At 36.5% G+C, this 11398-nt stretch overlaps 5 protein-coding genes across 6 annotated transcripts in view; 2 read left to right on the top strand and 3 right to left on the bottom strand.

Annotated features, from left to right (window-relative positions):
- The window catches only part of LOC123011187 (trafficking kinesin-binding protein milt), a 29873-nt gene extending 28086 nt beyond the window's left edge, over positions 1-1787 (bottom strand). The window contains exons 1-2 of the mRNA XM_044408532.1: positions 1604-1787; positions 20-128 (exon numbers count right to left, since the gene is read on the bottom strand). The gene's annotated coding sequence lies outside the window, so the exon portion shown is untranslated. The remainder of the gene's footprint in view (positions 1-19; positions 129-1603) is intronic.
- LOC123011214 (zinc finger protein 131-like) lies at positions 1441-4380 on the top strand. 2 transcript variants are annotated; one of them, XM_044408565.1, is made up of 6 exons: positions 1441-2614; positions 2842-3340; positions 3688-3758; positions 3804-4020; positions 4070-4184; positions 4231-4380. In XM_044408565.1, the coding sequence occupies exons 1-6, from the start codon at positions 2423-2425 to the stop codon at positions 4247-4249; spliced, it is 1113 nt and encodes a 370-aa protein (XP_044264500.1). In that variant the 5' UTR covers positions 1441-2422; the 3' UTR covers positions 4250-4380. The 2 variants fall into 2 exon arrangements, 1 of the variants encoding a protein (XP_044264500.1); XR_006413133.1 differs by lacking the exons at positions 4070-4184; positions 4231-4380 and having other exon boundaries at positions 3397-3758; positions 3804-3880.
- A 954-nt stretch (positions 4381-5334) lies between these two features.
- LOC123011235 lies at positions 5335-8638 on the bottom strand. Its single transcript, XM_044408593.1, has 2 exons — positions 5723-8638; positions 5335-5665 (listed from the first exon to the last, which is right to left on the bottom strand). Exons 1-2 carry the CDS (start codon positions 5810-5812, stop codon positions 5369-5371), a joined length of 387 nt encoding a protein of 128 aa, XP_044264528.1. The 5' UTR covers positions 5813-8638; the 3' UTR covers positions 5335-5368.
- LOC123011245 lies at positions 6352-9264 on the top strand. The gene is made up of 2 exons (XM_044408605.1): positions 6352-6522; positions 8950-9264. The coding sequence occupies exons 1-2, from the start codon at positions 6418-6420 to the stop codon at positions 9229-9231; spliced, it is 387 nt and encodes a 128-aa protein (XP_044264540.1). The 5' UTR covers positions 6352-6417; the 3' UTR covers positions 9232-9264.
- On the bottom strand, positions 9194-10906 carry LOC123011205. The gene is made up of 2 exons (XM_044408553.1): positions 10690-10906; positions 9194-10547 (listed from the first exon to the last, which is right to left on the bottom strand). Exons 1-2 carry the CDS (start codon positions 10828-10830, stop codon positions 9249-9251), a joined length of 1440 nt encoding a protein of 479 aa, XP_044264488.1. The 5' UTR covers positions 10831-10906; the 3' UTR covers positions 9194-9248.
- Positions 10907-11398: the final 492 nt, after the last annotated feature.

Here is an 11398-nt window from a genome sequence, read left to right as displayed (position 1 = left end):
TGGGAAAAAGTCAACCTACCAGTAAGGGTTTCCTGGTCCCGTGAAGAAACACTTAAAGGGAGCGCGCGCTGGGCGCCACTCGTACCTTCCGGGGCTGCCAGCTTGGATACGAACACTTATCACTGATCCTAAAAAAATTCGAAAAAAAAAATCAAAAAAATCCCAAAAAATAGTCTCTAAAAACTGACTGCAATTTGAACTATCTCATGTTTCAATGAAAGGGTAATTAGCAAGAGGAGGTGATAAGTGAATGCGTAGATGCGGAGTGTCACGTAATTTTTTTTTCACCACTTTCGGGGCTATTTAAAAAAAAAAATAAATTTTGAGGTAATGAAAATGACCAAAAAACATTTAACTACAGAAAATTTCTAATTTTTACAATTTTTATGGTGTTTCATGCCTCAGAAATCAAATTCAATACTCATTTCAACAATTTCAAATTTGGATAATTTTCAGAATTATTACGACTCAATTTTGGAAAATAAATAAATGACTCGCATTATTTCGCAAAAGTTGTAAAATCCCATATCACAATCATGTCACCATATTTATGTTTCTTATCACAGAAATAAAACGACTTTCATGCTGTTGGAATGTTAATACAATTTTTTTTTTGAGTTCAAATTAAAAAAAAACTTATTTTGACCTTATTTTTTTTTTATAAAAGTAACACTTACCACAAGAAAAAAAAAATAAAAATTCTTATAAAAGGCTTGATTTTCTCCAAAAAAATCACTACATCATCAACTGATTTTAATAAAAGCACAAAAAATAAACTTTACACTTAAACTGACCATTTTTATCTGATTGCTTAGAATAACTAGTCTTAAATAAATACAACTGATAACAAATTGTTATCACTAATTTAATCATTATCGATTATTAATAAAGTGGTCTTTATTCTTATGAAAATTTAACACTCAAAATGACAACAATCATAAACAATAATCTTCAAGCAAGATTTAGATTATTTTTAATCCAGTGGTGGAATTTTTTTCTGAAATTGCTGAAACCTGAAAAAGTCGTTTCCATTGCCTTAAAAGGTGTTTTCTCTTAATAAATAACAAATACAAAGTTTGCAATTGTGACGTAAATGTAATCTGATTAAATTTTATCACAATTGATTACACTTTCTTGGTTTTTAGACAAATTATGCAAGAAAAAAATTACAACAATTGTAAAAATGAACGTTGATTATTTTGTTCTTGAACATTGAACTGATGTTCACCTCCAGTTTCACTCTTGTATAAAAATTGAGTGATTCATCAACGTTTCTTGGGTTTTATTTCAGGCAATTGCTCACATTTCAGACATTTATTTAGCAAAAAAATCACTAATTCCTATTAAATACCTTTAAACTAAAATACACCAAAACTACTAAACTGTGTTAGTTTAGTTATCTCGCTGATAATGTTTTGTGATAAAAAGCTTGCAATTATCGAAAACTGATTAGTCGCAAACTTGCATCAAAAAGTGTTAAAAGTGAAATTCACCCTTGAACCAATTTCATGAAAATGAACCATTTTTGCACTGAAACTAATGACTCACACTAAATTAAGCCGGAATTGGTCAAGGGCCCCCCACAATGCGCCCCAAAACTTACGTTTTGACATTTCACATTTCGAAACACATTTTCACACTTAACTACAACAATTTTCAGCGTTTTCAGTTGCGACACTTGTTTTTTCAGTTTTTCACACACTTTTGCATTATTTCAACACAAAATCAACGGTTTTTTCACATTTTAACCGTCTGGCCATCCACCTCTGACGTCTGTCAGATGTCAAAAAAAACTGTCAAAATACGCATGCCCCAATCGCGCTGTCTCACTCTAATAACGTATGTCGGATGATTATGTAACCAGAAAATTAAATTTTTTGCGATTATTGTCGCAATTAGCGACTTGTATGGTTACAATTTGATAAATCTGGGGGTATAAATACGGTACAGTATTTTTTTGAGGGCTCCATTGCGTGTAAGAAAGTCGCAATCAGGGTTGCCAACTTAAACGTGTTTGCATAATTTACACAAATCCCAGGATTTTTTTACAATTGTTATTGCATAATTTGATTGATTTGTGGATAATAAACACAGTTTTATTTATTCCACTGTTTTGTTAATTCGCCGCATTTTTTTTCTAATTATTTTGGAGCGAAAAAAAAATAAAAAATACCAAATTTTGTAACAAAAAAATGGGCCAGTTTTTTTCCCTCAATTTCGCCAAAATTCTTATTTTCGAGTTTAAGACCCCCGGATTCTTCCCTCCCAACAGGGAAACTTCTTTTTCTTGGTTGGCCAAAAGAAGTAGACATATATTGATTAAAATTAAAAGGTAGTTTATTTTTATGTCTGAGATGGTCTTCCCACCTAGCAATTCTTTCATCGAAATTCGATCAAATTGAGTGTCAAACGTGTCAAAACGATGGCTTTGGCCGATGATCAACAATTTTGTCTTAGATGGAACAATTTTCAAGCGAATATTACGTCACAATTCGAGGCTTTAAGGGACGATGAAGACTTCACCGACGTCACAATCGCCTGCGAGGGACAACGAATGCAAGCCCACAAGGTGGTCCTCTCGGCCTGCAGCCCCTTTTTCAAAGAACTCTTCAAAGTGAGTCGCTTTATCGATTAGGGCGTTTGGCCGATTTGAATTTCCCGCCAATTGAATTATTTCACACACACACCAAAACGTGTGCTTTTCCACACTTAAGTGCTAATTACAATGTTAAATTACAATTACTAATTACAATTCACCCCAATTAAGCGATTTTATTGCCGGTCATGCAACTCGATATACACTCACGTATTGCGGGTTGCATTTAAAAAAAATTTTTTCAGACGAATCCCTGTTCTCACCCGATTATTTTCATGCGTGACGTTGAAGCGAGACACATCGTGGCCCTAATGGAGTTCATGTACGCCGGCGAGGTCAACGTGGCTCAAGCCCACTTGTCCGCATTCCTGAAAACCGCTGAATCGCTGAAAATCCGGGGATTAACCGACACTTCGGCCGAAAATGAGACTCAAAACACCCTTTATCTCAACCCCCAATCTAAAACCGCCCCCTTGAAACACAAAGTCTCCTCCTCGAGCACGGTTACTTCCAGTCAGGACGTTTCAACCCTTTCGAGCCCCCCTCCGAAGCGTCAATGCAAGTCCGAGGGGGTGAAGATCAAGGAGGACGCCATCAACCCCTTCGCCCTCCAGGAGCCCAAAGTGGAGCTCCCGGATTACCTCAGTGACGAGGGGGATGTCACCGAGTTTCCCGGCGGCATGGAGATCATCCCCCAGGTGTCGAACTTCGTCAAGGAGCCCCCGTCGCAGGATTCCCCCCAAGGTATGAGTGTGTTTTTTTGCAAGCTTGGGGTCCAGCGATGATTTTGTTTGTTGCAGACACCCGAAAACTGCACTCGCTGGACCCCAGGCCTTGCGAGGAGTGCGGCCGAGTGTACAGCAATTTATCGAATTTGCGTCAACACATGAAACTCATTCATTACCCCACTTATGTGCAATGTCCGGTGTGTAAAAAGCCGTTCAAGACGGATTTGTACCTCCGGAGACACGTCCAGAGCGCGCACGAGGGCCCCAAGCCCCTCAAAATGCCCCTCAAAACCGCCTAATCCCGTGTATTAATTTTCTTTAATAAAGTGAGTTGAAAACAACACGATTCTGGTTTGATTATAGCCCCTTTGAGACTGCGTCGACGACGCTCGTCCGACTGGCCGGAGGAGAAAGGAGACAGGAGAAATAGACTGGTAAAGCCCCCACGTCACGGTTCATTTCTACCAACTTAAATTTAGGTGAAATTAGGTGAAGGGATTGAAATCTACGAGGATCAATTACGGAGTGTCAAGTGGAATGACTACAGGAAGTTGACAAGGGGGCTGGCGACGATTTTGTTCAGTCCGGCGGAGTTGGCCACGTGTTCGGTCACGGGGCAGAGGTGGAGTCGGGCGGGAAGCGGGGAAAGACCCGTGAAGCCGGCTTTAGACCGCTCCAAAGTCCAAGCCATCATTTGTAATTTTTTTTTCAATTATTTCAATGAAAAAAAATATTTTTTTTTTAGCATATGTGGCTACGAGGTTCCCCATGGTGGAAATTAGCCGAATCAAGCAGGTTTTGGCCTATAAATGCAAGGAAAACTCCACGGCTTTTAAAATGAAAGCGGTGCGCTATTACGAGTAAGTTTTCAGCGTTTCAGGGGATTTTTTTCATGTTTTTTCATAGGGATCAGCATCAGAAGTGAATATCAGACTAGACTAGGGAAACAATATCATGTGTCAAATATTTCCAGTGTTTATCCTTCAAATTGTGTATATTTAGTTGTTGGAGTTTTGTTTTTTATTTATTTATTGGGTAATAAAGCATTGAATTTGAGTTGGTTTGTTTTTTGACTGATAAAAAATCGATTGGCAACACTGAAATTTGTCATATCGGAGGTGTTCACGCAACTGCGGAGTCATGATTCGCCCGTCACACGTGAATAACAATTGCGTATAAAAATTTGACGTTTGAATTTGACAAGATTGCCAAATTAAAACGTCAATTTGTGGTTTTAGGAAAGTTTATTTTCTAACTTTTCAAGTTTTTTCAGCAGTGAATATCAGTCTAGACTAAGGAAACAATATCATGTGTCAAATATTTCCAGTGTTTATCCTTCAAATTGTGTACATTTAGTTAATGAAATTTTGTTTTTTATTTATTTATTGAGTAATAAAGTATTGAATTTTATTTGGTAGAATTTTTCTAAATTTTGTTATTGTTACAACTCAAGCGAACGTAGCGAGTGGCTTGAATGAAAGTTTTTTAATCTTTTTTCAGTATGGCTTCAATGCGAATTTTTATATTCTTTTTAGTAAAGCTTAAATGAGAATTATTTCATGTTTTTTTTGCTAAAGTTTTTGTAAATTTTAGTGATTTTTACAACTCAAGCGAACGTAGCGAGTGGCTTAAATAAAATAAAAAATTTAATATTTTTTAATGCGATTTTTTTGATGTTTTTTAAGTAAGATTTTTGTAAATTTTGTGATTGCTGCAACTCAAGCGAACGTTGCGAGTGACTTAAGTGAGGGTTTTTTAATCTTTTTTTAGTATGGCTCCAATGCGATTTTTTTGTTATCCTTTTTAGTTAAGCTTAAATGAGAATTATATTATGTTTTTTTGTAAGATTTTTGTGATTGTTACAACTCAAGCGAACGTAGCGAGTGACTTAAATAGGAATTTTCTAATCTTTTTTTTAGTATGGCTTTAAAGCGAATTTTTTAATATTCTTTTTACTATAGCTTAAATGAGAATTATTTGATATTTTTTGACTATAAAAATTTGAACTAGTATTTTAAATTCTAAATTTTATTTTTCTAACTAACTACACTTTTGAGAAAATTAGGAACTTGGTATCCTTATCCTTCTTGTCCTTTTTGTCCTTGTTTTTCCCGCCTTCGGAGACGGTGGTTTCCACATACCACTTGGACTTGATGTGCACTGCAGTGTAGCCAACTGCAACATTCCACTCCGACTCATTGTGCTTCTCTTGGAACAATTCGGAATAAAGTTTGGCTTTATCCACAGGCTCGGAATACACAGCGTAGGCCTCCTTGAGACACTCAACAGCGTCCACAATGTAGTGTATTGACGGGACTTGAGTCACATTAGTGGCGTGAATCTGTAAAACACACTCTACAGTCCTACCAACCTAAAATAAAAACAACAAAAAACTCACCACAACCTCAGAAGGGGTGTCACTTTTGGGCAAGACTTTCGCACTCGCTACGATTGCACAAAGAGCGACAAGAACCACAAAAGTCGACATTTTGGTTCAATTTGAAGAAAACTCGAGTTTAGTGTGCTTATATACCGAGGGGTAAACAATCTCGAGTGTTTTTAATCGTGGGAAAAATACTCAAACTGACCCAATTGTTGACTTTTTGATCGGAATTTTGTAACAGAGTTCGTTCCGAATTATTATGACAGTTGTCATAGCAACGGTACAAATGGCCTTCTCCTATTGGCTGTGCCCTTAGTGTTGCCTAGCAACCAGTGTTTGTAACAGAGTGCGTTCCAAATTCTCATGACAGTTGTCATAGCAACGGTACAAATGGCCTTCTCCTATTGGCCGTGCCCTAGTGTTGCCTAGCAACCAATGTTGAATATAAATTCGAAGCGATTTTTACTTATTTTTTTCGAGTTATCTCACAGATCTCGTGTCGATAACACTTCTTCGAACTTTAGGAGAGTAAATAGGTTAAAAAACAATGATTTATGATCAGTTTACGTGAAAAAATCACACAATCTGATAAAACCCTAATTGGTTTGGGTCAATAAACACTTGTACTTGTTGACAGTTGAATTTTTGACGTGTTTGTGGGGTTATATATTGAGTGGTCGAGGCAAAAATAAATTTAGTAGAAGACAATCATGGCTCGAGTTTTGGTCACAGTTTGTTGTTTCATCGTTTTTGCCGCTCTGGCGCTTGGGGGGAAGATAGTGGAGGAAAAGTCAAAGGCCAAAGCGACGATTTCTGTAAGTTTTTACAACTCGAGCGAACGCAGCGAGAGGCTTAAATGCGGATTTTTAGTAAAATTTCGGTATATTTTGTGATTGGTACAACTCAAGCGAACGTAGCGAGTGGCTTAAATGAGAATTGTTTAATGTTTTTTTTTTTTGGGTAAAATTTTTCTAAATTTTGTGATTTTTACAACTCAAGCGAACGTAGCGAGTGTCTTAAATAGAATTAATTTTTTTTATTAGTTTGGCTTAAATGCGAATTGTTTGATGTGTTTTAATTAAGATTTTTGTGAATTTAGTGATTTTTGCAACTCAAGCGAACGTAGCGAGTGGCTTAAAGGAAAATTATTTAAAGTTTTTTTAGTATGACTCCAATGTGAATTTTTTGTCATTTTTTTTAGTAAAGCTTAAATGAAAATTATTTGATGTTTTTTTACTAAAATTTCTGTAAATTTTGATATTTTCTCAATTCAAGCAAACGTAGCGAGTGGCGTAAATGTGAATTTTTTGATGTCCTTTTAATATGGCGTAAATGCGAATTTTTTTGTTTTTTAGTGCAATTTTTTTGATGTTTTCTCAGTAACATTTCTGTAATTGTTACAACTCAAGCAAACGTAGCGAGTGACATAAATGAGAATTTTTAATTTTTTTTTGGTTGGTTTTTGGTAAAATTATTGTAAATTTTGTGATTTTTACAATTCAAGCAAACATAGCGAGTGGCTTAAATGAGAATATTTTTGTTCTTTTAAATATGGTATAAATGCGAATTTTTTGTTGTTTTTAGTAAAGCTTAAATGAAAATTATTTGAAGTTTTTTTAGTAAGATTTTTGTGAAGTTAGTGATTCTGCAATTCAAGCGAACGTAGCGAGTGATTCAATGAGAATTTTTTAGTTTTTCTAGTATGGCTTAAATGCGAATTTTTTGATGTTTTCTCAGTAACAGTTCTGTAAATTTTTGTGGTTGTTACAACTCAAGCGAACGTAGCGAGTAGCTTAAATGAAAATTTTTTAATGTTTTTTTTAGCATGGCTTCAATGCGAATTTTTTGTTAGTATTTTTGGTAACGCTTAAATGAGAATTATTTAATGTTCTTTTGGTAAAATTTTTGTAAATTTTAATGATTTTTACAACCCAAGCGAACGTAGCGAGTGGCTTAAATGAGAATATTTTTATTTTTTCAATATGGTTTGAATGCGAATTTTTTTATGTTTTTTTAGTAAGATTTCTGGTAGTTTTTTAATTTTTACAACCGAAGCGAACACAGCGAGTGTCTTAAATGGGATTTTTTTTATATTTTTTAGTTTGGCTTAAATTCGAATTTTTTAATGTTTTTTAAGTAAGCTTTTTGTAAATTTTGTAATTTCTGCAACTCAAGCGAACGTAGTGAGTGACATCAATAAAAAAATTTAATTTTTTTTTTAGTATGGCTAAAATGTGAATTTTTTGTTATTCTTTTTAGTGAAGCTTAAATGCGAACTATTTGATGTTCTTTTCGTAAAATTTTTGTAAATTTTGTAATTTGTACAACTCAAGCGAACGTATCGAGTGGCTTAAATGAGAATATTTTTGTTTTTCTAATATGTTTATGCGAATTTTTTGTTGTTTTTAGTAAAGCTTAAATGAAAATTATTTGAAGTTTTTTATATATTTTTGATGTTTTTTAAGTAAGATTTTTGTAATTTTTGTGATTGCTACAACTCAAGCGAACGTAGCGAGTGACTTAAGTGATGTTTTTTTAAACTTTTTTAGTATGGCTCCAATGCGCTTTTTTTGTTATTCTTTTTAGTTAAGCTTAAATAAGAATTATATGATGTTTTTTTGTAAGATTTTTGTAAATTTATTGATTTTTGCAACTCTAGCGAACGTAGCGAGTGGTTTCAATGTGAATTTTTTTGTTTTTGTTTAACCTTGCGTTAATGAATTTGTTTTTGATGTTTTCTCAGTAACATTTGTGTAAATTTGGTGATTGTTACAACTCAAGCGAACGTAGCGAATGACTTAAATAGGAATTTTCTAATCTTTTTTTAGTATGGCTTTAAAGCGAATTTTTTAATATTCTTTTTAGTAAAGCTTAAATGAGAATTATTTGATATTTTTTTGATAAAATTTTTGTAAATTTTACAACCCAAGCGAACGTAGCGAGTGGCTTAAATAAAAATATTTTTATTTTTTCAATATAATTTAAATACGATTTTTTTGATATTCTTTTAGCAAGATTTCTGGTAGTTTTGTAATTTTAACAACAAAAGCGACTTCCTAAATACGTTTTTTTTATATTTTTTTAGTTTGGCTTAAATGCGATTTTTTTGATATTCTCTTTAGTAAGCGTAAATGGAAATTATTTGAATTTTTTTCAGCAAGATTTTTATAAGTTTTGTGATTTTTACAACCCGAGCCACCGTAGCGAGTAGGTTAAATATATGTCTTTTGATATTTTCTCAGGTCCAAGCCACAAACAACACACAAGTACCTTCAGTCACTTACATTGTGAGTGCTGTGGAGTGTTTGGAAGAGGCCTACTCGATTTACGACAATGACGAAGACCGAGCAACCTTGTACGCAGCCCTCTTCGAGGAGAAACACAACGGATCGTGGAACGTACTCGTCGGTTATAGCGCCGTTTTCGTCCATTCGGACATCTACATCGAGACAATGGTTTCGGGGGAAAAAAGCAAAAAGAGTGACGATGACTCAAACAAATTGTTTTTCATTTTTTCTGATTAATTTACAAAAAAATTAAATTACTTTCTTTTAAAATGGTCGTTATTAATTTCAATCTTCAAGGGACTCTTATACATTGATTTCTCCTCAATTTCCTCCTCCTCCTCCTCCTCACTTTCACTCACTTTGGACCAGGCGACAGCCGAGGCAACGGCCGGTTTCTTCTGCGTTTTAATGACCACAGCCACCTTACTTCTCGGCTTATCATGTTTATAATCATCAAAATCATCGTCGCTGGCCGAATGGCGCCGCTGTGGCGGTTTAACCGGTTCGGTTTTGATCTCAAAAACCATTTTTTTGCTCCTGTTCTTCAACCGCGTGCCCAAATCGAACACTTCCGGTTCGGTTTTCTCCAATTTGGCATGTGTCCGGTTCGCCATATTCAAAACCGATCTCAAATCCGAATTCGACGATTTATCTTCATCAATCTTCCGAATTTGCGTATTAATCCGTTTCAACATCCGTTTCCGTTTGATTTTCTCTTCTTCCTCATCGGCGTACATGCGCATGCGCGGGATTTTCGACTCGACAAGTGTTCGTTTAGCGCCGAGTCGCACTCGGAGACTCTCGTTTTTGACTTCGACCTTCGGCTCGGTTCGTTCTTTTTCGCGGAATGGCGAGTCCTCGTCCCAGTTTTGGGCCAATACCGACCAGGGGTTTTCCCCGGGACGTTTCATGTCCTTATTGCGGGCGAAAATCCCACTGCTGCCAACCTTCAACCTTTGTTTGTAGTATCGCGCGAATTGCTCGGTTTTGAAGGGTTTTTTGTCGGTGATGAGGGCGAAGCGCATGAGGAGGCTATTTTTTGGGGGTTTCACCCCCAAACGCCAGTACCCCGGGGGGATGGTTGTGGTGATTTCGGCGATATCGACCGAATTTGGGTCAATGTCTTCCTGGATTTGAATTTCGCGGTTTTTGTTCAAAATGAGGAGGCTTTGGTCGGGCATAGTGTCGAAATAGCTCGTGTCGTCGCGCACAGGCATGCCTCTGACCGGCTTCGACATGAAATGCAATGCCCTGGCTGCTGAAATTCCGTCTTTCCAGACGACATTGCAGCACTCCTCGTCTAGCCACTCGACTGAAACAGGGGCATATTCCAGGAAATAGGCTAAAATGTCGCCGGCTTTCATTTGTTCTATGCCTCGCATGTGAATTACCTCGAATTTCACGTTCGACTCATTCGCGGCATTTATCCCCAAACTGGCGTGAAGTAAGCGCAAATCCTCGTCGGTGAAATTCTTTATTTCGGCGGGGTTGAGGCTAAAACGCCGAGCGCGCTCCTCAAGCTTGTCTTTCTTGTCGAGGAGACCCGAAGCCCCCTGCAAAAATTTAAATTTCGCGCCACTTTCACTAAAAAAAAACGCATTTTGGATAAACAATTGTCAATGTCAAAAGTAGGAGTTGCCAATTGTGCAATTAAAAGTCACTATTTTGATTTTGACAATTCTTTAGTTAACGCACCTCGAGGGGTGGGAACTGGACCGGGGATGGGCCTGGGGCCCCCTTGGAGTCGCCATCGGAGATCTCGCCCTCTTCGTTCTCGTCCACGTCCATGCTCTCGACGAGGTTGTTTTGGATCTCGACGCGGATGTTTGGGCGCATTTTTGCAATTAAATTCGATTAAATAAACACAGTGGAAGCGAAAAACGTTTACATTGTTTTGGTGACGTTCACTGAAAGTTACTAGAAAAGTCACTAGATCCAAAATGGTGGACAATGGCACGCAATTAATTTACACGGCTGTATTACTGGTTGCATACATTGGGACTAGAGTATTTTTTAAATAACTTTTTTTGTTTATGTAATCCTGATAGTGGAACGGGTTTTCTAGACCCGATTTGTGTGTGGTAACACGAATTTGTTGTGTCAATGGTTTCGACTTTTTCGAGAAAATTGCAATGTTAGTGAAATTTAGTTAGGTTAAAAGACTTTTTGGTACTCCTGCTTCCCCCATAAACTGGAGGTCTGAGAGACTCCAATGTTTCTACCATAATACACACACACATGAATGAAATTAATTTAGTTATTTTCATTTTATTCGAAAAATAACCAAATTAGGTTCTTTTTTCGTTACTGTTGGCAGCTTCTGCTCCCCTAATACAAACGGACGTCTCACAGACCCGGTTCATTATATGACCTGAAGGTCAATAAACGCCACCTCTAATCTAGG

Source organism: Tribolium madens, unplaced genomic scaffold (assembly GCF_015345945.1).
Source record: "Tribolium madens isolate multiple individuals breed KSU strain unplaced genomic scaffold, Tmad_KSU_1.1 Scaffold_19;HRSCAF=116;Tcas5.2_LG9, whole genome shotgun sequence".
NCBI classification, from domain to species: domain Eukaryota; kingdom Metazoa; phylum Arthropoda; class Insecta; order Coleoptera; family Tenebrionidae; genus Tribolium; species Tribolium madens.
Note: the sequence above shows the minus strand (reverse complement) of the source record. Positions and strands in the feature narration are given on the sequence as shown.